The sequence below is a fragment of the Gopherus evgoodei genome, chromosome 11 (assembly GCF_007399415.2).
Source record: "Gopherus evgoodei ecotype Sinaloan lineage chromosome 11, rGopEvg1_v1.p, whole genome shotgun sequence".
Lineage (NCBI taxonomy): Eukaryota > Metazoa > Chordata > Testudines > Testudinidae > Gopherus > Gopherus evgoodei.
This window is the reverse complement of record NC_044332.1, coordinates 46,705,598-46,732,617: the sequence shown is the minus strand read 5'-3', so window position 1 is coordinate 46,732,617 and position 27,020 is coordinate 46,705,598. Positions and strand designations below refer to the sequence as shown.

Below are 27,020 nucleotides of genomic sequence, written 5' to 3'. Positions count from 1 at the left end.
AACTAGATAATTTCATTGTTATGCATTGCTTTAACACAATTTTAAATGTTCAATAGTATAAAATATGAAGAAAATAGGTTAAGCTGGTAAAAGTTTATGAGCAAAACTTTTTTTTTCAAAAAATGGAAATTTGATGACATCAAAATATTCCATGAACTCATGTCAATTTCACCAAATTGTTTAAGTCAAAAATAAACCTCAACATTTTTTGAAAAAAAAATCAAATTTTTTTTTAACATTTTCTAAATAGTTATGAAAATGAAATATTTATTTATCACCTTTAGCTAGACTGGGTGTATGAAATTCGTATTTAGTATCCTTATCTAGCTTTCTATCTAGGGTTTGGTACTGCCACCCATCACTGTAGCATGATGGGCAGTCAACTTTTTTCACTCCAACCTCCATCTGATGGACTCACCACAACTGTGATTCCTGTGGCCTTGTTTATAATAGTGAAAGCCATCATTAACTAAGGGAAAATTTAATCCAGAGACAGTAAGGACCAACTTTTCAAAGGTGCCCACTTATTTTAGGCATCCAAAAAATAGAGGCATCCAACATTATGAAATGAAATGAAAATGTTGGCTTAAATGACTTGTCCAAGATGCTTCAGGAAGTCATTTGCAAAGCCTAGACTAAAATTTAAGAGCTCCTGGATTCCAATCTCATTCCCAGGCTACCAAACCATAGTGCCTCTCAAGGGAAATAATTCTCTGAACATTCCACATTTGACATGAAAGAAGATTATTTTGTCAGTGTTTCATGAAACCCGTAAAAGGTAAATTAATGTGTTATTTGTCAACGGAAGAGGTTTATTTCTCTCCCACTGATCATCAGAGCAAAAATGAATAGGCCATCTTTACAAAATAGCAACATGGAATAGATTACCTCTGCAAGAATGGCTTCTTTTGTCAGTATGGATCCTTTCTGTTGCATGCACCACTTCTTCGAAGTCCAACCCTGTAGTTTTCCCTATCATTGATGGGTAATTGATTATTTCAGAGAAGAGAGGTTTCTGCTCATCTTCAATGGATGATACCAAAGATGATGACTCACTTTTCTTCTCTTCAGAGTGTTTCTTGGTACACTGATAATGTCTAGTGTTATCCGTGGAGTCTTCAGGATCATTCTGATTGTTTTCTTTATCATAGCCTATCAAACAGAAATAATTGTATACAATGATATGCAGTGCATGATATCTTATTCCAATTTATTCTGGACCTCAGGCCAAGCCGGCGCTAGGGATAAACAGACTAAGAAATTGCTTAGGGCCCCAAACAGTTCAAGCCCCACTCCCCATTAATTATTAGTATGTGTTGTTGTGGAGGGACCCAAAATATTCCTGCTTAGGGCCCCAATGAGCTAGCACCAGCACTAGCCTAAGGGGCAGAGTAGAAGTTATAGCAATTAGCAAGTTCACTCTCTGTTAGGGATAACATAACTTTAATGCCTCTTCTATTAAGGACCACAGTAGAGATGTTGGAGATATTCCTTCTAATGCAGGTTCTACCATTCATTTATATAGCAATCTCAGGTGTTTGTGCTGGAGCCCCCTCAGTCTACAAGAGAAGCGGGCTGCCAGCAGGTATTATCTCTGAGAGCACCTCAACCTTGGAATCTACTGCCTTCAACTTGGTTGAAAATAGCCCCAGTCTGCTGACTATTAGGGTTCACTGCAAGGCCCATCTCTTTACCAGGTTTTTGGGGAGCGAGGTACATGACAAGGGCTGATGTGGTGCATGTGGTAAGGTGGGTATCGGTCGAGTCTTGAATTAATCTTCGAATATTTTTAGGTTCTGGAGTGTGGAGCAGCTACTGGTTCAATACTTTTCTGGGGCTGTATTTTTTATTTCTGGAAGTTACAGCAACATATTACAAATTGAAACAAATAAAATAAGGACAAGAAACCAACAATGATCATCTGGTGAGTATGCAGGCCTCTTGAACTGTCTTTAGAGCAACACTTAAAGTGTGTTTTATTGTATCATTTCAAATCCAATATTTGATCTTGCTATTTTTAACTGAAATGTCAAGATAATTCCAGTCCTGAAGGTTTATTTAGAACATATTTTTGCAGGGGAGTCTCAATTAGATATAAATACTGTAACTAGTTTGCATTAACTTCCTGGAGAGGTAGCATGATTTCCCATCTGGTTTCAGCTAATTACTAATCAACATAATTCTAGAGTGCATGTAATCCTCACAGCAATGGTTAATACAGGATTCTGTACATTCCCAGGGTTTCTTCTTTTCTAACACTGTTTCCCGCTCATCATTTACAATGAAAGAGAACTGTGGGCCTGATCATACCCCCATGATCTGCACACAGAGTGAACCTCCTGCTCAGAAAGTGAGACTCTGTTGCCTTTGCAGCAGCAGCATCTCCCTCTATTGCACTGACTCCATGAATTCAGAGATCTGCAAATGGTGAGTGGTAGCGAAGATCAAGCTGGGGGCAAGGCCAGATTTAATGCACATCATCCCCACCTGCATTCACTGGAGTCCCTGAGGGAAATTAATACAGCATTAAACTGAATTTACTTTCTGTTGGTCTTGTCTCCACAGTGAGGCTCCCCTTTTAACAAGGATCCCTGTCACCTGCTGGAGAAACCACATGCCAAGAGGCACAGGGATGGTGCAGTGGTGCAGCACAGATGCAGGTGGGCTTGCATAGTGTGGCTTGCAGGGGATCCGTAGGTTTTGTGGGATGGCCCTTGGTCAGCAATTCCCATCCTCCCACAGTCCTGGTGGAACAATGGAGGCTAAAGCTCCATGAGACAATTCTTGCAGCGATTTCCCCTGTCCTCACTCTTGACCCACACGTTTTCCTGGGGGAGTGGGTGATGGAACTGTTTTATTGCAGTCCTACAGAGACAATGGGCTTAACTACTCAATGCTACATTGACTTGAAATGGAAACATTTACACGTCCACATTTTTTGAACAATTTCATATTCTCTTGGGAATATGTGAATCAAAAATAGCAGTCATAGGCACTTTATAAAAGAAAGACTGATCAATGAACTAGTTTGCAAAGAGAGGTCACTCAGAGACAGGTCTAACATAGGCAGGAGAGATTACATGATGGCTGAAGTGTGTGTAGAGGACTGATCTATCATATTTACAGAGTGCCAATCACTGTAATAGCTAGAGGTACAAAACCAAATTCTGCTTTCAGTTACATTGCTGTAAAACCAGAGTAATTCAGCTGACTCCACTGCAGGTAGTCTGGATTTATGTTGGTGTAGCTGACAGCATATTTTGATACAAATATCTATACTTCTGGTGTTGTGAACACTTTGGCCCAAGTACAAAGGAATAGATGAAAGGGAGGTCCCTTCCAATGATATTATCTGGGTTCCAAATTGAAGGAAGATAACTTTTGCCCACTAGTTTATCAGTTTCATAACATGTGTTCAATGTCATTTCTGCATCTGCCAGTCCTCTTTCTGTATTCAGAAATTTTAACATTGCTTTTTCATTATGCGATTACTCCAGAAAAGTTTTCATTTTAATCTGAAAACGAAATTTTCACTGTAAGGAAATGTAGCAAAAACATTAGCACTGAGAATAATCCGATGATGTTGTTTGACTAAAATATGAATTAAAAATGGAAATTGCATTCTTTATTTCGCTCTGAACTGTATGAACTAATGGAGTTCACAGGGCAGTTCAGCTGAAATACATTACAAGCAGTCTCTAGGTAATGCTTTATTCAGATAGGGCACGATCATTTCTGCTTTTTCTAATGAATCCATGTTATTGGATTGTAATGAACATTGCAGATGACAGGAATGGCTTTTTCTCTGGCTGGGCTTTTTCTGTGCAGGAATAAATTCCTTAAGTTCTCTGTCTATTATACAGACTGGCAATTCCAAATAAACTCTTCCTCTCTTTCCCTCCCCTGTTTGACTGCAAGGAAAGCTTGATTTCTGAAGTGATTATTATCTTCACTAAAGAATCATCCTCCATTTGTTTTCCAATGAGATGCATTTCACTTTTTGATTCAGACTGCTGGAAACAATGTTTCAGAGACTGAATATTCTGTAACCTCCTGCTTTGCCAACCATCCTTTCAAACATAATGTGCACCATTTATGGGACTCATTTTAATCTGTGATTTTTTTTATGTCTGCCAAAGAGCACAAATGAACATAACACTGGAATTCCTGATTTACAGGAGCAACAGTGTCTGACTTTTCAGCTTTGAAAATAACAAAGTCCTTGACTTCTAACTAGGGAAAGACTGTATCCCCCTTTTCAATGGGCAAGAAGAATTGTGACAGGATCAGGCCTTTGAAATGACTTCTTATTCCAGTACTTTTCTGAGTCTTCCAGATGTGACAATTACTAGAGATCAGACATTTTTCTTTTATTTTTTGTCATGCTAATTCAGTAGTAAAAAAGATTGGCTCAGTTCATTGAGTGGCAGCCTATGTGAACTAGGATTTCTTTATACTCAATGCCACTGCAAATTTTGATACCAATAAAAGTGGCATAGTAACATATTACATGGGGAGCAACAGGTTTTTTTAATTATTAGTGGAATTTGGTTAACTAGACTTTGCTTATAGAATTGGACCAGTTATCTATTCTGTTGCTTCAGAAGGCAAACCTTTAATTCCTTTCTCCCACCTCCAAGTAAAAACCTTAGTGTGTCTAGACACATTCAATTTTGTGTGGGAAGTGAGGTGAGTACCTTCCTAACCCTTGCAGAAAACAATTTACACCACACATCACGAGACAGATAATCCTTATCATTAACATTGCTTGTATAACTACAAACCTCATAACTGGACATGACATTTTCTAGCCCCTTTTATAAAATCCTGCCACATCATTTTAAACACCACCAGATAAAGCACTTGGTGAGGCATGGCACATTCTGAGTGTGAAGTAAAGCTGACTGAATGCTGTAAAACAGTCTACAAATTTTCATTCATATTCCCAATGATGGTTTGGTTCAACCATCATTGTTCCCCTTTTATTTGATAGTCACATATCTTCACGTGAAGGGAATTTTGTTTGCAGGAATGTTGGTAGGATGGCTGGTTTCTGTATAGATAAATCCATTTATTCATGTCTAAATATTGAATATGATGGCAGAATTTTTGGAAGGCTCCACAATCCATTGCTAATTTTGAGCACTCAGCAGCTGACCTTCTAGTGATCCGCTGCACACCATCCATCTATCCATCTCCTCATTGATTGTTTCCTACTATGACAACCCTTCACCATTTCTTCCATATCTTTCTCTAGGTTATTTTCATTCTCCTTGCCTAGTGTGATCACAGTAAATATATTTGCATTTGTTCATTTCCAACATCAGAGTCTGTTTCTCTCCAATAATATTTTAACATAGGCATTCCTTTTTTCCTCACCCATGAAACATGTAAGAATCTTTTCCAGCATCACATTTCAAAAACTCTGAAACCAAATTGTGGCGGTGGTTGTTCTGCTTCTATCATGCAATCTTGGATTATGTAAATCAGAACTTTGCTCGTGTGAAATCAGGGAGATAGTACAATAATTACTTCATTTGGTTATGTCTCCTTTCTTTGGTAAGGACAGAAAAATGCCCTTCGACCAATCCTCTGCCTAATTTTTAGTCATCTGTACGTCTTTACAAATTTTCCACATAAGATCAATACTGTGTTTGGCAATCACTTTTAACAAATATGCAGACCTCTTCTCTATCCCTGGTGCTTTTTCCAGCCTTCATTCTCTCTCTCACAAGACTGACAGCTCCAGTTCTGTATTCTCTTTTCTGCCAGCCTGTATTATGAGTGGTTCTGGCGAGGCATACAGATTGGCACAGTAATCTCTTCACCTGTGTTTAGTATCATCACCCTTAGTCAAGAATGTGCCATCATGATTTATTATTATGTTTGATCACAGTGAAGAGCTTTTGGTAAGAAGTCTGACCACTGTGAATCTCTCTTTACATTTCTCAAGTTCCATGCATTTTGCACTTATATATTTGCTCGTCTTGTCTAGTCTGCCTTTCAGTATTCTCTTCTACATTTTTCCATTTCCAAACCATTCTCTTTTACTCTGCATCATTTTTCTGCCAACTCAAACTCCTTCTCAGGTAACCATGGTGTAGTCTGACACTGACTGTTTGGAATGTGTGCTTAGCCTTTTAAACATAACAGTTTTCACTTTATTCCAAAGTTCATTGGGGTTATTCTCCTCTTTCATCTGTGCCAGTTCCTCAAACCCATAATTTTCATTGATTCTGGACAGGTCCAAATGCAGTAGACTGTCGAACATGGGATCTTTAAAGTTGCAATTTATGTTTGAGGCTAACAGCTGATGGGCTGACTCAGTCTGTACTCATGAAAGTCTTTGTCCATTTTCCATTCAATTTCCAGCATTGTTATATTTATTCCATAGGTGATTTTGGTTCTTTGCCATACTGTCAGGAGACCTCTACCTGCTGAGTGAAAATGGTCTTTGTAATGACCAGGGGATTAAAGCTGCAGAATTCAACTACATGCCTTTCTCTTTCATTTTGAGAACCCAGACCATTGTTTCCCATTCCTTCTTTATGAGAGCTTGCAGCTCCAACTTTTGCATTTAAGTCCCCAGTTACAAGGGTAATATCTTTACTTAGTATTTCAGTGAGTGTTTCTTCAAGTTGTCCATAGTTTCTGTATGATCATCTATATTCATATGCAAACAAAGGTGTTAGTGAACGGAAGACTCCTGTTTAAAAATGTCAGCCATCGAGTCAGAAAGCAGAAATAATAATGTCTTCGGTGACTAATCATACACCAAGAATAGCACATACTTAAGTGAAAAGCCTGCAAATGAGAGTTGCCAGTTTGAATAAACTCTCTATCAAACAGTGACAAAAATGGTTTGAACAAATGCATTTTGTAAAAATGTCAAAATTAAAATGTACAACCCCTGTAATGTCTAAAGCTGCCTAAATACACTTCGGGCCTTACCATCTTATATGAGATGAGCTCACCTGATCACTGTGTCACTTCCTTACAACACCCCCTCCTGCCATATGTTTGCAAAATTCAGTCTGTTGATGCACAATTTGTACTTTTCTGCACAAAGACATGCATATCTTCCATCCCTATATAGTCATGATATGTGAATGATTCTTTATCACAGACTAGGAGCAGGCCAAAGAAAACTAGGGAAGTTTTATTTTTAACTACTGTAATCACTTCTTTTCACGCAGTAGTATTATCTGAATACTATCTAATATTCATAGAACAATATATGACTTGTAAGCACTACTCCCCTTTGTGTGTAGTCTGTTCCGTGTTTAATTAGACAAGCCTATGACCATAAGGGAAAGTTGTATGTTGTATTATGTTATGTTATGGCTTTGTATAGTCACTGATGGAAAAGCAAGTGGAGAAGAGATCAATTCCATATGCCCAGCTAAGTTTGGTCAGATAGTACAAACACTTAAACCCTGGGGCAGTGTTCACTATTGTGTGTGGTCCCACTGGGTTCTACATCAGAGGGGATAGCAGAAGTTGAGTACTGGTGAATGTGAGGATGAAAGATTGTCTTTTCTTCCAGATGAGAATGACACAGTGCAAGATGATTCAATCAAAATTTCATGCTATGCTCAGGGTATATCTGATCGCCATATTTGGGGTCGGGAAGGAATTTTCCTCCAGGGAAGATTGGCAGAGGCCCTGAGGTTTTTTGCCTTCCTCTGCAGCATGGGGCATGGGTCACTTGCTGGAGAATTCTCTGCACCTTGAGATCTTTAAACCATGATTTAAGGACTTCAGTAACTCAGACATAGGTTAGGGGTTTGTTACAGGAATGGGTGGGTGAGATTCTGTGGCCTGCATTGTGCAGGAGGTCAGACTAGATGACCATAATGATCCCTTCTGACTTAAGTCTATGAATCTATGAAAAAATATGCCTTTACTTGGTAGGCTCTTAATATTAAATGATAAGAAATCATCAAAGGAAAGTTATAAGTAGTAATTTGGAATCCTTTGGATTACATTATAAAGACCAAATCCTAGACTGTATGTTACAGGATCTGGTTCCTGTTCCCATCTCTGTTCTGATTTAAGTAAGTGTCTTAACTCACAGTATGTCTACTCTGTAATTAGACACCTGTGGCTGGCCCATGCCAGCTGACTCAGGCTCGCAGGGCTCAGACTAAGCGGATGTTTAACTGAGGTGTAGACATCCAGGCTAGGGCTACACATCAAACTTTGGGGCCCTCCCACATCTCAGGGTCCTAGAGCTCCAGCTGCAGTATAGAGAAACCCTCAGTATCTGTTTCCCCAGAAATAATTGTACTGTACATCTTTAGCATCATCCATTCACAGATAGCCAAGTACAATGTGCAGAGATGACAATGCAAACATAGTTCACTGCACTGCTGAATTTTAACAGGGCTTTGAAATCCTTAGATGGAAAACACTACAGAAGGGCAAAGCATTATTACGGAAGACAACATTACTTCTGAGCGCTTCAGTAGCTTTATTTTCCAATGCAAGTAGAATATGTACACACAAACTTAGGAGCCATATTTTTAAATGATGGCCTCCACTTTTGCACACAAAATTTGCAAATGCAAACGTCTGCAGTTTTGCTGCCAAACCAATTCTGATCTCTAATTAGGTAATTTAGATGTGTAAGTATCTGATTGTGGGTGCAGTTTGGTTCTTAGACATACAGCAGACCTAAATTGTGAGTGCAAAACTGGAAAACTGGTTATGGCCAAGCAGAACATTTGGCTCTATTGCTCTGAAACAAGCTGACAAAAGCTGTGAAATTCAGAATTAATCCTCGAACTCTGTCCTTAACCAACTTCAATGCACTTGAATACTGCAAAGGTCTCTGAACAGTGGGTAATTTTATATCCCATATGTTCCACACTATACTCAACAGAGTAAGAATTAAGGACAGATTGGCAGCCTCTGTTTTTGTTGGCTTAAAGCATCTCATAGTGTTATTTTTGTGGGATTTTGTTGTACTGAAATTACTTTTCTTTAAATGATGGAAAGTTACAGTGACAGTCTTTGGCCATAATGAAAGGCAGTGCTAAAGTTCACTGTATCTAATGAATGGTGCTGAAGTCATTCCACAGACAGCTTCACATTTTGGGAAACTAAAAGTGATTCTAGATTTTAATTGAAATAAAATATGACTGATGTGAAGACTCCTGAAATCATCGTAGATTCATTCATAGGTGAATTTTACAACAATGCCATATTTATGTTTTTATGACCCATTTACATGATGCGACCTTGACCTGTTACTATCTTCCTAAGCGGCTGTGCTCTTCTGAGACATTGCACATAACAAGGTCTCAGACAAAATGAATGAGGAATGAAGAAAAAGCATTCCCAGAAAGGACTGCTTGGCTTTGGAACAATATATTTGAAGAGGGAAGACTAAGCCAAAGCCTAGCCATTTCAAGAATACATTCATAGACTCATAGACTCTAGGACTGGAAGGGACCTCGAGAGGTCATCGAATCCAGTCCCCTGCCCTCATGGCAGGACCAAATACTGTCTAGACCATCCCTGATAGACATTTATCTAACCTACTCTTAAATTCTCCAGCGATGGAGATTCCACAACTTCCCTAGGCAATCTATTCCAGTGTTTAACTACCCTGACAGTTAGGAACTTTTTCCTAATGTCCAACCTAAATCTCCCTTGCTGCAGTTTAAGCCCATTGCTTCTTGTTCTATCATTGGAGGCTAAGGTGAACAAGTTTTCTCCCTCCTCCTGATGACACCCTTTTAGATACCTGAAAACTGCTATCAGGTCCCCTCTCAGTCTTCTCTTTTCCAAACTAAACAAACCCAATTCCTTCAGCCTTCCTTCATAGGTCATGTTCTCAAGACCTTTAATCATTCTTGTTGCTCTTCTCTGGACCCTCTCCAATTTCTCCACATCTTTCTTGAAATGCGGTGCCCAGAACTGGACACAATACTCCAGTTGAGGCCTAACCAGCACAGAGTAAAGCGGAAGAATGACTTCTCGTGTCTTGTTTACAATACACCTGTTAATGCATCCCAGAATCATGTTTGCTTTTTTTGCAACAGTATCACACTGTTCACTCATATTAAGCTTGTGGTCCACTATGACCCCTAGATCTCTTTCTGCCATACTCCTTCCTAGACAGTCTCTTCCCATTCTGTATGTGTGAAACTGATTGTTCCTTCCTAAGTGGAGCACTTTGCATTTATCTTTATTGAACTTCATCCTGTTTACCTCAGACCATTTCTCCAATTTGTCCAGATCATTTTGAATTTTGACCCTGTCCTCCAGAGCAGTTGCAATCCCTCCCAGTTTGGTATCGTCCGCAAACTTAATAAGCGTACTTTGCTAGACTCTTCTGTGTTTGCCAAAGCAATCATGCCATAGCAGAAAAGAAGGATACACTAACATCTGTGCACACACATAAGAACTTCTAGAAAAGTTTTTTGAACCCGAGAGAAGAATTCACTTTGAACTCCACCAAGGACAATGCTTCGTGCAGCTAATTTACCTCGTTGAGCACCTGCATACTGCATTAATGAAGCCTAGAACCACATATTCAACAACAAGGAGAAAACAAAATATTGAAAAGCTGCTTACTAAGTGAGCACCATGCATTCCGTGCATTGAATGAAGCAGGGGACTTCTGGAAAAATAGTATGTGATCATGGAATTAAAGACTGTGGCATAATGTATGGGCATAAGGGGGCTGAATTAAAGTTGCACAGAGAGCCTTAATTCTGGCATTTCCTGACTTCTGAATGCCTGACATTGCAACCTTAATAATGCTCTTTCAATGTAGTTTTTTTGTGTGTAATAATTTTTATAGCACCTTAAGTATATTTACTGACGCAAATGGGACAGCAAGGCAAATAATACAGGCTAGATAACCTTTCCACAAAGATTTATTTTCCTTTCTTTAAAATGAATAAAAAAGAGCTAGTTTTGAGTGACTGTAAATTCGTGTCAAATTCAAAGCCAGAAACTTCAAAGTTAAAGTGAACATTTAATCCTTAACTTATTCTTTTGTGCCATTTTTAGTACAATGGCATGAGTTAGGGATGGAGTGAGAGCCTGAGCTCTGAATATTTTGAGCTTTCTCTGGTTTTGTCACAATCTGAATGTTACTTAGATGACAATGTGAGGGTAATTCAAAATGATGCAGGGTGAAGGCCAAAGGATCTCTTACTCCAATGATAGAATTCCAGTCTCTTATATTCAGAGCTTATCTTCCACTACAAGATTATTTTTCTCTGATAGCTGACAGTATGTATGACTACATATACATTTCCAGAAGGCCACATTTCATGGGAAAACTGCTTTAGTAGGAGTTACCCTTGGAAACAAGGCTCTTGTAGGAGCTGTGCTCCCTTGGGACAGGCTGCAATAGGAGCAGATGGACAACTGCAGGGATGGACTGCCTGATGATTATATACTTGCTGTCAGGGAATCCTTGCAAAATGTAGGAACACATTTCTTGCTTTCAAGGATTCATAGGGACTCTCTTTTGTGGGCTCCTAAAATGAAATCCAAGAAAACAAAAATTTCCTGTCAAGAGCTAAGTGTCTCGTCCTGGACTAACTGGCATATAAGTTGACAAAACAACTATTTTCACTGAATCAATGGGTATTAATGGAACAATATGCCTCTCACTAGATTCTCTTTACCCTAGAAACTAGAAGCGTGGGCCAGATTTTGATCTCTTTTACACTGATGAAAATCCAGAGTAATTCTGTTTACTTCAAGGACATCATCATTCCATTCAAGTTACTGCATCTAAGATGGTGTATTTAACATGACTATCCTGGATATGGCTAATGGATTTTATATGCCCTGTCCAAAGGAGTTTGAAAGATCACTAATACAGTTTGACCTCATTCTTCCTGAAGTAATCTTCTGCTTGGAATGGATAGTCTTCACATCTGATTGCCTCTTGAGGTTCATCACATTTCAGTGTGCATTATGTGTGCATCTGATAGCTTTCAGCTAAGGACAAAATGAATTCCAGGCTGACATGGAGAACATCTCTTCATGGTAAGAATGATTATATGCTGGAATAGACCCAATGAGGTGAAGTTCTTAGAGATACCATCAATGCCAATGTTAACAAAAAATTAAATATGACACCAGAGTGAGTAATGATGCAGGAACTCTGACTAGCTTACCAAAAAAGTGTTTTCAAAGCCCTACAGCAGATGAATTTACTCTGTCAGGGCTAAATTCTGACCATGACTTCAGTGCCATGACTTCCTTTATGCCACATATGGGTGTTTTATGCTGGCTTTATTGACTCTGAAGATCACCAGGCCAGCATAGGTGGATGGAGTAGAGGGACTCCACAGCACTTCTGAATTTGAGGTTAACTACCTTTCCCCTTCTCCCCACCCAGTGGACCATGAGGTTGGGATAACTCCTACTAACCTGTTATTGGAGAAAGAGGGGCAAATGGGGAAGAAAGGAAAAAAAATGTTCCCCTATGGGTGGGCCAGGAGGCAAAAGTGTAGGTGAAGGTACTGGACCACCCTATTGCTTCTCACCTGTTTAGGCTGAGGAGAAAACACCCTGGCTGACAGCTCTGCTTACGAACTGTCAGCCAGTAGCACTGTTGGGTCCAAGTAATCTTGGTCAGAATCTCTGTGGATGACTGTCAGTCATCTGTGGCAACTGGTTTCTACGGCTGTGGTGGTGCTCTGCATATGCACAGGGGACTCCCACCCCCTAACACTATTCCCAAAAGATGGGATAGGTTAAGAGTCATGGAATCCCACTGGGTAAGGTGAGGGTAAAGCTGCCAGGTAGTGGACATGTAGCAACCCATAACGAGGGCTCTCTCAGGATTCCAACTGCTCTTGGCAACCACAGAGTCAGGCTGGGCTACAGAACTGCAGCTAGCTCTGCACCATAAACCCTCTCTGGGACCAGGGTTTGACCATTAAAGAATAAGCCACGACAGAGCCATACCTAGAAGCTAAAATCAGATATGTGGTGAATCATCTAGAATATGCTGGAAATGCATCTGGGGTGGAGTAAGACAAGAGAGCACAGTGCTTGTTCAGCAAATCACAAACTACCATGACTAAATTAATTGTCCCATTTCTAGGAAAGAAAGCGAGTACATACTGCAGATAAATCATAAAGATCTGTGAGATATTGTCTAAGTCCCTGATGAAGCTATTGCACAATGAGTTACCAGGGCAACAAGGTCCAAATCAGGCTCACATGAACTGAAGGGAGAGAGAAATACAAATCCATGTTTAACAGTCCACAAGGGAGATTATCTCAAACTACTGTAGGCTCACACCAAAGAGGGACAAGTGCAATTTCAAAGTGTAATTTACCAGTTGGTCAACAGCTGAATGGGAAGCACTAGCAGGAGGTCCATATGTCTATTATAAAGAGCTCCCCTTCTGTAAGATCAGGAATGTAAGTTAGGTACCGCACTAGAGAGGCAACATGAACAACTTACTGTATAAGTCATTAAGATTTTACTGAGATTTAAAACATCAAAGCCTCATAACAGCATGCACTGATTGCGTAGTTTTTAGAGATTATAGTTATGAAGTGAAAATATGAGTGTTAAAAGTTATCGTTAGACAACATTTTATCTAAACAGTAACAAGACTGTGACTAGAAATACGTCTCTCAGCCAAAGGCTGTGCCTTTTGTGCTGTACCTCTCAAACTGCTGTACAGTCTGTCACAAACTGTTTATCGGTTGTGGTCTAAGTTAGAATGTGCCAACTTCTGTTCTAACAACCTCCCACAGGTGTGGAAGGCCTTGAAATCAGTGGAACTGCTATGGTTCTTCACAGAACACCACAGGCCCTGAGACAGGCTACAGAAAAACAACTCCATGTGCTTGGTTACAGCTATGGCCGTGTGCAAAGTTTTGCAGCACAGACTAGGGCAGGGAAGAAGTGTGCTGGTGGGACCAAAACTACACACACTTACTGGTTACCCTCTCTCTGGAGGTGGAGTTTCTCATTCTGGTGTGACTCAGCCACCAGATAACATATTACAATTACCAAAATTGAGGGGCAGGCTACCATTCATTTCTGTTCTCCCACAATGGCATGCAATTTTCATTGACAAAACTATGGCAAATGACATCCTGTCAAAAGTAATGTGAAAGAATGCCAGCAATCAGAAGACTGCTCAGCGAGACTCATAATTTAGCAGGCAAGAACTACAAGAACTATAAAAGACAGTTTTTGCCACCCTCCTGGCATTTTAGTAGGCTATTCTGAGTAGGAGGCACAGGGTAACAAATCATTTCCATATTGCCTAGGTGGCAGGATAGGTTTTCTCATAAGAAATGTGAAGATTATTGAGGTAAGGCACCTCTGTCAACAGATTCTTTATGATAGCAGACTGAATATTTCATGGGAGCATTTTCCTTCCAGATGTGTTGTCACTTGTGGCTTCACGGCTCAAAGATGCTGCTTTGATGAAATGGTAATGCCATTCTGCTAACCAGGAACACACTGGTCTAAAGTCCTTCTTCTTCCAGCACTCCACCTGTCCTTCATTTATCATCAGCAAGTTTTTGGCTCTCAAACTAGTGCTGTCCTGCATTTAGGATTGGAGGGTTGGCCTTTAACAGTGGAACATGAAAGGCAGAGTGGAGCAAATGCCAGAAACATTGATTTGTCGACACACACACACACGATTCACCCAGCTCCAAAGAAAGGCATACAAGTCTTAATTTAGCTTCCTTCATGCGTACCTAACCAGTGCCCTTGGTATTTGTGAGCTCTTAATGCTGGTATCATGAGTTAATATTTGGCCAAATGCTCCCCTCCATTCTGATTATTCCCAGAGGCCTTTTATGTTACATTTAAGCATAGAAAATGCCACCTGAAGACTTGCCAAGAGACCCATTCGCACACTGCCAATTGAGGCACAAATTCACTAGGGTGAGTATATATATTGTACACTGCAAACAAAATGATATAATTTCAGGGATAGCACAGGAACTGAAAAACACTAGGCTGCATCAAGCACAAAATCACTGCTTGTTGGGAGAATAAAATTAATATGACTAATAAAAATCCAGCAGACTAGAATCTCCAAATATTTTTAATAGGATATTGCAGGACACGATATTGTCTAAGTATATACACATATAAAGCAATGGGTCCACAGTGGTGGTTGAGGAGTCATGGCAAGGTGAAGTTGATATCAAGCATCCATGTGTAATTATTCTGAGAGCCACTGAATAGAACTCCCTGCCTGCTGAGCAACAAAACCTTGAGTAGCTCACAAGTAATTGCTGCAATGAAACCATATTGTATCTATGTTACGCAGTGAAAAGAATACCCTCTTAAATATCAGTGAATAATGTCCCAGTGCTGTCTATTAAATATAAGACATCAAGTTAATTACCTTTCTCTACTTCACTGTCAAAGGACAATTTCCTTCTTCGAAGTTTGCAGTTATCTCCATCCGAATCATTAGTAGTTTGTGATCTTATTATGAGATCAGCCTTGAGTAATGAAACATGTAATGCAATGACAGATTAGTCCCATTTGAAAACAACATGTTATCAATAGGCGATTGACTGTTAGTCATGTTCCTGTTTTAAGGAAGGCAAGATTACACTACTCAGTCTGGATTGAATGAAAACAGTATTGACATAGCTCAATATTAATAATTAAAATGATCACATGGATGGAATAATTCCAGCAGTGTTACCATCTGATGATGAAATAATAATGTCCAGACAATTAGTTCACTATAAGGCATGAGTGTGTTGTCATCAGCTCCTGAGCTTCTTGGAATAATGTTTTTTAAGTAACAAAGTTTTTTAAGTAACAAAGTTAAATAAGAAAAAAAATTAAAATAAACTCTTACAAAGGATGTGTATTATTGCAGGCAGTAATGTGATTATAATTAGCTGTGCTGTTTAATTACATGGTAATGATTACAAAGGTTAAGTTTTACAACAATAAATATAAGGCTGATATACACCAGGCAGTTTACTCTTTATTATCTGTCCAGTCCCTCTCTTCCTCCCTCTCCAATTCAGTTCATTGAAACATTTTTTCTGTAGTTGAAAATTGTGGTTTCTCTTTGTATCCATCTTATCTTGTTGTCTACATGAAGTTTTAATTTGTGCTTTTTGTTGCAGAAATGGATTAAAGCAGCATTTAACACATTTGAATCGTTTTTAGTGACAAAAAATTGAGCAATAACATGCTGATAATGTATTTAAAAACAAATGATACGGCATGAAGACAGTGCTGTGTGTGACTATGCACAAGGCATGGGCTTTGAACCCATTTCCCTTCCCCTTGCTGGTGAGACGGGACATGCCAATTGGGTAAGTTGCTCGGTCATGTGAATAGGCTGGGACTAAGGGACAATGAAACATTTACTGCTCTTGCTGCCACTCTCACTGTAGTCCTGAAGGGTGAGGTTTAGATTTATATGGACTTCACAACAGTGCCCTACGGATGGAATAATGGAGGAGAGAAAAGCTAGGTGAAAAGAAGATAGGAATAGCTCAGGGATAGCCAGGCACATGCATCTATCAGTTAATTAAAAAACTGGGACCACCTGGAGTTTCCAAAAGCATATTGGTCACAAATGTGCTATTTGCATCATTTACATATTATTTTGAGAGTTGTGCAGTGTTGTTCTCACAACAAATTTTTTGGTGGCCTCACAGTGCAGCCGCCAACTCTCACTAGTGGCCGCAGTGACACTTTTTCCTAAAATACTTAATTAACTTTAGGAAAAACAATTAAAAATGCACAGATTCACATCCAAGTCATTGTATTTGTAGGTTTTTTTTGGCAGACTCAGTAATAAAAATAATGCTGCCTTCCCCTTCAGCCCCCCCAGCCAGGGCTTAATGGGTCCTGGGGCTTGCTGTGAAAAGTGACAGTTGTATATTTGTTAATATCACAGTGCACTTAGTAGCTACCTGGGAGGCTATGAAAAGTGATAAGTGATATTAACAAACATACAAGTATCACTTTTCACAGATACCTAGTAAGTCTGCTGTGAAAAGTGATACTAGAGTGTTTGTTAATATCACTTTTCTCAGCAAGCCCCAGGATCCATTAAGCCCTGGATGCAGGGACCAAAGAGGAAGGCAGCAGGGGCCAGAGGTGATGGTGGGATGGACGCAGGGCTGGGGGAGGCAGTGGGGAACTCAGGCAATGGGGGATGGATGCGAGACCAGGAAGGCACCGGGGTCCAGGAGCGATGGATACAGGGCTGTAGGAGGCAGCAGGGATCAGGGGCGATGGGGACGGGTGATGCGCCCTGTTGTCATGTGGCCAGAGCCAGGGCTGGGTGTCTGCTGCCATGTGGCCAAGGACAGGGCTCAGTGCCCGCGGCCAGAGCCTGGAGGTGGGGACAGGAACTGCATGGCCAGAGCCAGGGATCAGAGCCCACTGCCATGCAGCTGGAGTTGTGGGTCAGTGCCTGGGGCTGCTGCATGACCAGTTCCCAGAGCTGGGTGCCAGAGCCCAGGGGTGCATGGCTGGAGCCAGGAGTCAGTGCCCACCGCTGTGTGGGAACAGAGCTGTGGGCTGGGGCCTGCTGTTGTGCAGGGAAGCCTGATGCTGTGGAGCTGGGGCAGAGACCATATGGCCAGAGCTGTGGGTTGGCACCTGCTGCCATGTAGTTAGGACAGGGGATCAGCACCAGAACCTGGGCTGGATCCAGGCACCAGCGCAGCAAGCTGGTGCTTGTGGCAGCCAATTGGAAGGGGCGCCACGTCTGGGTCTTTGGCAGCAATTTGGCGGCGAGTCCCTCTGGGGAAGGACTGGCTGCCAAATTGCTGCTGAAGAATAAAGTGGCGCAGTAGAGCTGCTGCTGAAGTGCCACCGATCATGGCTTTTTTTTTTTTTACTTCGCTGCTTGGGGTGGCAAAAAAGCTGGAGCTGGCCCTGCTGAGCTGTGTGGCTGGAGCTCAGGGCCAGTGCCCACCACCACAAGGCCAGAACTGGGAGCCAGAAGTCAACTGATGCTCCACAGCCAGAGCCAGGGGTTGGTGCCCAAAGCCCTGTGCTTGGAGCCCACTGCCATGCGGCTGGGGCTGGGGCTGGGGATTGGCGGCTGGGGCCAGTACCTGCCCCTGTGTGGCCGGAGCTTGGGACTGGATCTGGGGGCCAGCGCCAGCTGGAACGAGGGGTTGGAGACTGAATCCCTGAAGCTGGAGGCCAGGTCTGCATGACCAGAGTTGTGGGGTGGGGGTCAGTACCTACTGCCCTGCAGTCAGAACCCAGAGCCACACAGCCAGGTTCTTGAAGTCCTGCCATTGGAGCCTGCCATCCACCCCCCCCCCCAGTGTGGGTCAAGAACTCCCTTGCTCCTGCAGCATTGTGCTCCACCTCTCTCCAGGAGCAACAAGGAGGAGTGGGAAGGGCTGATGCTTTGCCTCCCTCCATTACCACCCAGGAGGCTGTCATTGCCACATGAAAAGCCCCTGGTGGCTGCATGCAGCCACAGTGGCCACATTTGAGACACGCTGTGTTAGTCAGTGAGTTACTAGTTAAGACCCTGTTCCTGAGAATTCATAGGCATCGGTGCCTTCCCACTGTGTGGAGCCCCAAATGTGTCTCTAGTTGCTTCTTCACTTGGGCGTGTATGGGTGGGGCAGTAAGAATCAGGAGCCACCCTTAAGGAACTAATGGGTAGGGAGGATGGGTGTAAAGGAACTGTCTCTGGATTCTACATCATGGACTTTTAGCACACATGATGGATAGAGTTTCATGAGCCTCCAAAGAGAAAAATAATTATACAACATCATTATGATGAAAGGACAGGTAATAGTTGCTCACAAGCCTCTATCATGTAGAACTAATTCTATCCTCAAGAAGCTCTCAAATATGCAGAGTTTCAGGCCTATCTTCAATGTATCAGTAAAGTATATTATATCTAACATCTAAATAACAGCGATGACCTTTCCAAAGCAGAGTTAACATATGGCACAGAAAGGATAATTTTGTAAAGAAAAAAAAATACAATTTTTATGAAAGAAGGCTCAGCATTAAAAACCACATGATTTGTTCTATAAAGTGACTTTTAATATGCTCTATTTAAAAAACAAAACAAAACTAACTAAAACATATGTAGAACTTCCCTGATTTGTACTTTGCTGATCAGCAACCCTTGTGCCCGGCATTTGCGTACAAAATCCCAGTGGTCTCTGCTCTTGAATCCATGCTGAGAGAGACCACTGCTCTTGAATCCATGGCGAGACAGAGTGCTACAGGGAGGTCTCTCCATACTAAGGCTGCATTATCTCTATTTTAAAATATACTGGAAAACCTGGAATACTGTGATGTATATCAGGAATAATTAAACCTAAGTTTTAACTATGTTTTTCAAATATACAACTATAAAGGGGCAGATCCACTGTGCATATAGCCCATACTTTCTGGACATGGCTAGATGCACTTTTACAGCATTATGTGTTTGGCAAAGCTACCTAGGTAGTAGCTTCTCTCTTGTTCCTCCTGTATTGTGATAACTAGGCCTACAAATTTACCCTAAGTGTGAGCTTAACTGTGAAAGTTTATAAAGCTAGTGAAAGTTTATAAAATGTCACAATAACCGATACCAATAGATGTTGAAGGGAAAGAGGGAGAGAAAGACAGATTTAGTCCGAACAGAAAGGCCTACTGGACTAACTCGAGTACTGTGTTTTAAATCGCGCCTGGGAAACAAGAGAAGTGTAGGACTAAAAATCAATTAACTAAAATTGATGTTTTATCCACAGATTAACAGGTCGAATTTCCAATACAATAAGAGGATGGGCTATTCTGCCCATCAATCCCTTTTGGTGTCCTTAAAAAGGAACTTAGGTCAGCACTGGCTAACTGAAAGACAAAAAGAGGGGAAGGAGCCAGCTTCACCACCACAGCTGTCACACCCACTGTTGCCTAACATCCCAGACCTTCTTCATCCTAATCCTTAAAGATGTCCTGACCAGACTAGGCCAAAGCAGGGAGGTAGATAACACTGCCACCTCCACCGCCTCTGGGGAAATCTTGACCACCACCTAGGATGTTAAGACTTTACACACTGGGAGTGGGGGGAAAGTATCGCTTTCCTTCTCCACTTTATTCCTTTGCTCCCCCTGGAACATTGCTCCTCCATGCACCCCTAGGGGCCTGTGTGCGGGGCCACCCCTGAGTCTAGCTCAACTAGCTTTCTCTCTTTTCTCTCAAAAGAGAAGTCTTTACCATCTTTAATACTATCTAAAAGACTTTTGTGATTGTTCTGTGTTTTTGCAATTTTTGTTGTTTTGTTTTTAAAATGTTTTGGAGTTATTCTTGTTTTGTGATTTGGGAATTTTTTTTCTGTTTTGTTTGTGGTATCAATTTTTGTTGTTCCACAGGTTACATCCTCATGGTGGGCTTAGCTGCCCTCACAAATATTGGTGGTGAAAAGGTGGGCAAGATCTGTCATCGAGTACAAATGTCTGCTAAGTTTTACTGCCTTTGGGTGTTCCAGATAGCTCAGGGGCAGGAAAACTTTTCGGTCTGAGGGCCGCATCAGGTTTCGTAAATTGTATGGAGGGCCTGTTAGGGGAGGGGGTCATGGCCCGGCCTCCACCTCCTATCTGTCCCCTGGGGACCCCTGCCTCATCCAACCACTCCTTCTTCTTGTCCTCTGGCTGCTCCTGGAACCCATGTCCTGACTGACCCCCACTGCCCCATCCAACCCCCTCCTCCTTCCTGACTGCCCCATGGGACCCCTACCCCCATTCAATCCCCGTTTCCCCCCCTGACCGCCCCAACCTCATCCACACCCCCACCCTGACCACCCCCCCAAAATCCCCTGCCCTCTATCCCATCCCCCCGCTCCCTGCCCCCTTACCGCGGCCAGGATCACCGGTGGCTAGCGGTGCTACAGCTGCACTGCCTAGCTGGAGCTGGGCCACGCCACTGCCACCAAGCAGCAGAGAGACCAGGTCAGGCTGGGATCTTGCAGCTGCACTGCCCCAGGAGCTCACAGCCCTGCTGCCCAAAGCATTGTGCCAGCGGCGGAGCGAGCAAGCTGAGGCTGCAAGGGAAGGAGCACAGCAGCGGAGGGGTCGGGGACTAGCCTCCCGGGCCAGGAGCTGGGGGGCAGGGCAGGATGGTCCCGTGGGCTGTAGTTTGCCTACCTCTGAAATAGTTCATAAATGCAGAAGTGATTCCTAAAGAACATCATCTTGTTGCTTCTTTGTAAAAGAAGGCAATATGCTTGGGTAAAAATGCTATCTGGGCTAAATGAATTTCTCTACGTGACAAAGTTTAGCCACTAGTGCATAAATGTTCACAGTTTGTATAAGTATGCAGCCTTGAATGTGTAAGTGGCAAAATGATGGGGAAAGTTTTTTTTCCCCATCTTTACCCATTCTGGGCATACAGCCAAAGAACTGATAACAGCTGGTTTGTTTTTAAACATCTTACAGTCATATAATAGCAGCTGTTTGAGATTTGTTTTAGCTACAAAAGACATAAGTGGTAAGTTCTTAGCTTTTGTTAACATCTGGAAGGTTTAACTGTAATTTTGGTAAGATCTAATCAAATCAGATTTTAAATGCCAGCTGTGGGATAAATAATAACTAAGTACCCTCCCCCATCCTCCTCTATATGCTTAAATTAAAATGCATTTTTGTGACATTATGAACAAATGTCTGATCGTAGGCAGAACTGGTTAACAGAAAAAGAGGGATTATGTTGTGATGATTTGGCCTACAAATTTACCCTAATTGGGAGCTCAACAGTAAAAAGTGAGTGAATGTTTATAAATGGTCATAACCACCACTTGCAATAAATGCTGATAGGAAAAGGTAGGAAAGGGAGACAAAGACTGACTTAGTCCAAACAGAAAGGACTACTGAGATAATTTAAGAACTGAGCCATTACACACATTGAATCTATCTCTGCTTGTAAGTATTCTCACACTTCTTATCAAACTGTCTGTACGGGGCTATCCTGATTATCACTTCAAAAGGTTTTTTTTTCCTTACCTAATTGGCCTCTCAGAGTTGGTAAGACAACTCCCACCTTTTCATGCTCTCTGTATGTGTATATATATCTCCTCAATATATGTTCCATTCCATGCATCCGAAGAAGTGGGCTGTAGCCCACGAAAGTTTATGCTCAAATAAATTTGTTAGTCTTTAAGGTGCCACAAGTACTCTTGTTCTTTTTGCGGATACAGACTAACACAGCTGCTACTCTGAAACCTTTCAAGAACTGTGTTTCAAATCATGCCAAGCAAACAAGAGAAGCCTGGGACTGGAAATCAATGAACCAAAATTGATGTGTTAGAAATTAGGCCTCATTGGTGGATAAAATAATGAGTGGACAGACTATTTTGCCCATCAGTCCCTTTTGGGGTTCTTAAGAGCAAAGAGACCACAGGGAAAAGCTGGGTGCCAGAACACTGACTGACTGAAAGATGAGAGAAGGGGAAGGAGCGAACTTCACCCTCATAACTGCTACCCCTGGTCTCCTGGGACCCTGGATCTTCATCCTAATCCTGAAAGGTGTCCAAAAAAGAGGGATCCAGAAGATATCGCCACCTCTATGAGGCTCCAGCTAAATCCCAACCACTACTTGGGATGTGAGACTTTATCACACCCTGCTCCTCCAACTCTGTGTATCCTTTTCCTTTCCCAACTTATGTCTTCTCTTTCCTCTCCTTCTCCTTTTGCCTTCTGTCTAAGAGGAGTCTAATTTACCTGGCAAAAACTGTATATTTTGCAACACTGCTGAGAGCCTGTGACCAGAAAGAGGCAGTTAACAGCAATACCCTAAATAGCCTGATGCTGGTATGAGTTTGCCAGGTCTCTGAGTGACTGATAAGACTGTGTGTTGCGCCTTCCTTTTTTTCAGCAGTGAGATTGCAAGTGAGATTCAACATCAGAGATAGAAGCCCCATATTTTATCTTTGCTGTTGTTTCCTCTCCCCTTTTGTGTGTTTGTGTCTTGTTTTTTCTTCTAGGAAATGGGGTTGAACTTCAACAACAGCAGCTATAATAAACCCCCAAGCCCATCTCAACTAACTTCCTCCCATTTTCCCCAAAAGGACAATGATTACTGTCTTCGATACCATCTAAAAGACTGTCAGACAAGGGGTTTCCTCCTAAAAACTTTACGGCTAAAAGGAAAAGGAACAAGGGATGACGTTAAAATGAAAGCTTTACTTAATACTTTACATTTCTGTCTCCTGAACTGTTATTAGGTTATCTATTGACAGACAGAAATTTATTAAAGGTGCCATTGCTTGCTTTCTTTTTTTTTCTTTTTCTTCTTCTTCTTCTTCTTCAGGGGGAGGGATAGCTCAGTGGTTTGAGCATTGGCCTGTTAAACCCAGGGTTGTGAGTTCAATCCTTGAGAGGACCATTTAGGGATTTCTGGCAAAAATCTGTCTGGGGATTGGTCCTGCTTTAAGTAGGGGTCGGACTAGATGATCTCCTGAGGTCCCTTCTACCCCTGATATGCTATGATTTCAAATAATGCAAATTCCCTCCATTCTTTTCTGTATCTTTAATAAAAGGTTAACAAGATTTTTAATTATGTATTTGCCATGGTACTACACAGGCTGAGGTCTCTGTTTACTAAACCCCAAGTCTTGTTTAACACTGTTTAATGTTGGACTGTGACAATAACTTATTAACGCCTTTGACCCTTTAGGCTCATTTATTCCATCCAAACTAATGCAACACCTCTTGCTCCTGTTAGCCAGAAGCATCCTCCCCTTCAGCCAATGTCCAACTCTCTATTTTTTTTCCAAATCCAGATTGACAAACTTCCAGGGAGAAGTAAACCCTACCCAGGCTGCATTTCCTTCTCCTTTCTCGAAGGGGACACGGTGGGCTGGGAGGCATCGTAAGGAAGTCATTAGTGGGAGGAGAGACAAACGGAGGTTCTGCAGGTTCAGGGTAGAGAAGACAAGCATGGGGTATCCTACCAAGAGTGCTTCATATGTTTTATTAGTTAATTTTGGATATAGGAAATGTAGTCCAAGAGGACAGAACTGTGGAACAAGATTTGCAAGACAATTACATTTGTTATAGTATTAGTCATAAATTGAACCAGGGTAGCCTGATCTTGTTTATTTTCAATTTCTGATAAATATGTCAACAGTGTCAAATTTCCCTCATTAAGTTTATATTCATATTTATTTCAAAACAGTTTTTTAATTGGCATATCAAAATATTCAAAATCCCTCTGGTTGAAATCTTAACACTATTTGAATATAGAACCAAATCTTGGTAGTAACATCACCTGAGTCATCTCATTCACTTCTACTAGGTCTAACCAACTTCACTGGGACCATACAGATAAGTTTTCTTGAATAGAATTTGGCCTCAAGCCTTTTGCTTTTAATTCTGTTAACCTTTGTTTTTCATTTATTTTCCAGTTTTGATCATATAGAACTGATTCCACTCTCATACCATTATAAGTCAATTAACTCTGGTGTAAGAGAAAAGCCAGAACTTATATTTTCCAGGAACGTCTCTCTTTTCTGTGACTTAACGCATACACTCGAAAGAAAATCATAGAAAAAAATAACACCTATTGTATGTACCTTTGACGTTTCGTGTCTCAGATTAAAAGTCAGTTCTAGATTGGTGAGAAAGAGATCAGAAAATTCAGGATACATATCCAAAACCTCTAATAGGTCTTCTCTCTGGATCTTATGCAAGTCACAGTAGGTTAAAGCTCTCACATCTGCATTTGATTTCCCTGGTTTTGCATAAAGATGTACCATTTCTCCAAAAATATCATTTTTACCTGCAAAACAAAATCAGACAGATGATTTTAATTATGAGAAATCCATTAAAATGAACGCACCCATAACTCTTCAAGAAACTTATACTATGGGATATGAAGTTATAAAACCTGATTATCCTGTTTTACACCAGTGAATGTAAATGGAGTAATTCCATCAGAATCAATGGTGTTACACTGGTATAAAACCGGACTAAGCAAGAGGAAAATCTGGAAATTTTTAAACTCGGTTTTGAATCAGTTTTGCATTATTACTGCCATAACAGAATACATGCAGAATTTCTACTAGCCCTTTCTTGTAACAAAAAATATAATCTAAAGTAGTAAATAATATTCTTGATGATGATGATGATGATGATATTTTATACTACAGTAGTGCCCAGAGCTCCCAATCTGGATTGAGACCACATAGTGTTAGCAAATGTACAAATACATATGATGACATAGTCCTTTCCCCAAAGATCTGCAATGTGAAAAGCTGACTCAATTTTCAATGTTAGAATTAATTTTGAACAGTAATTCAATACCTCAAGAGACAGGAGCCCCTTAAACAGAGCTGTTTTCATGCTGAAACTTTTACAACTCTGCTTTCCTTCAACCTTGACACATTTATAGTATTTATTACTAAAATTGTCATCAGTAATGTACATGCTTGTTTTTCCAAAATCCGCATCTGATCTTTCATAGCATATGTAGTGTGAGGATGTAGACACAAAGAACCATGCCTTAAGCAGTAACTAGAGAACCCTTTGACAAGGAAGTTCCCTCATTTATTAAGATCCCTGCTGCATCCTGATCTTTGGTAGCTGTGGAGGACCAGGAACTCTGTAATCACTCCACACTTTATTCAGGCAAAATCTCCATTGCATGAAGTGAGGTATGTGGGATCAGGCCTCCAGACTGAAATGGGTCCAGAGTTCATCTCCATTATCCGTCTTTCAAAAATTTACAAAGATTTTGGCCATCATGTTCAGGAGTGAACTTTGATTTTGGGTGCCCATCTCGAGAAACTTTGTACCTTGTTATCAGAAGTGCTGAGCACCTATAGTTCCAATTTACTTCAAAACAAAGTTGTAGATGCCCAGCTCCTCCGAAAATAGGGCCCAGAGTGTTCCAAGTTGGGTACCCAAATTCAATGAATCAGTAGCCACTTAGGAAATCTTGGCTTTTGTTTCTTCCCTACATCCCCTCTTCTGCAAGGCACAGAGGGGACAAAATGATCACAAACATCCTCCAGCTCTGGCCTGGAAAGAGGTAGCAATGAGCCATCATACAAACCTTGCCCTCCCTTAACCAACAATGCTAAAAAGCTCCCCCCCACAATATACTGCATGGTTGGAGTTCTGAAAATTTGGGAGGATGGCAGTCTAGAGAGGCAGCAAAGAATCCTGTGGCACCTTATAGACTAACAGACGTTTTGGAGCATGAGCTTTCGTGGGTGAATACCCACTTCCTCAGATGCATGTAATGGAAATATCCAGGGGCAGGTATATATATGTGTGCTAGCAAGCAAGCTAGAGATAACGAGGTCAGTTCAATCAGGGAGGATGAGGCCCTGTTCTAGCAGTTGAGGTGTGAAAACCAAGAGAGGAGAAACTGGTTCTGTAATTGGCAAGCCATTCACAGTCTTTGTTCAATCCTGAGCTGATGGTGTCAAATTTGCAGATGAACTGAAGCTCAGCAGTTTCTCTTTGAAGTCTGGTCCTGAAGTTTTTTTGCTGCAGGATGGCCACCTTAAGGTCTGCTATAGTGTGGCCAGGGAGGTTGAAGTGCTCTCCTACAGGTTTTTGTATATTGCCATTCCTAATGTCTGATTTGTGTCCATTTATCCTTTTCCGTAGAGACTGTCCAGTTTGGCCGATGTACGTAGCAGAGGGGCATTGCTGGCATATGATGGCGTATATTACATTGGTGGATGTGCAGATGAATGAACCAGTGATGGTGTGGCTGATCTGGTTAGGTCCTGTGATGGTGTCGCTGGTGTAGATATGTGGGCAGAGTTGGCATCGAGGTTTGTTGCATGGATTGGTTCCTGAGCTAGAGTTATTATGGTATGGTGTGCAGTTACTGGTGAGAATATGTTTCAGGTTGGCAGGTTGTCTGTGGGCAAGGATTGGCCTGCCACCCAAGGCCTGTGAAAGTGTGGGATCATTGTCCAGGATGGGTTGTAGATCCTTGATGATGCGTTGGAGGGGTTTTAGCTGGGGGCTGTATGTGATGGCCAGTGGAGTCCTGTTGGTTTCTCTCTTGGGTTTGTCTTGCAGTAGGAGGCTTCTGGGTACAC

General features: G+C 41.4%; 1 protein-coding gene across 1 annotated transcript in view; it reads right to left on the bottom strand.

The window, feature by feature from the left end:
* KCNH7 (potassium voltage-gated channel subfamily H member 7) overlaps positions 1-27,020 on the bottom strand; it is a 353,127-nt gene that overhangs the window by 8,981 nt on the left and 317,126 nt on the right. Inside the window, exons 12-14 of the mRNA XM_030580821.1 lie at positions 24,534-24,739; positions 15,369-15,468; positions 889-1,152 (exon numbers count right to left, since the gene is read on the bottom strand). Of these exons, the coding sequence (XP_030436681.1) occupies positions 889-1,152; positions 15,369-15,468; positions 24,534-24,739 (570 nt within the window). The remainder of the gene's footprint in view (positions 1-888; positions 1,153-15,368; positions 15,469-24,533; positions 24,740-27,020) is intronic.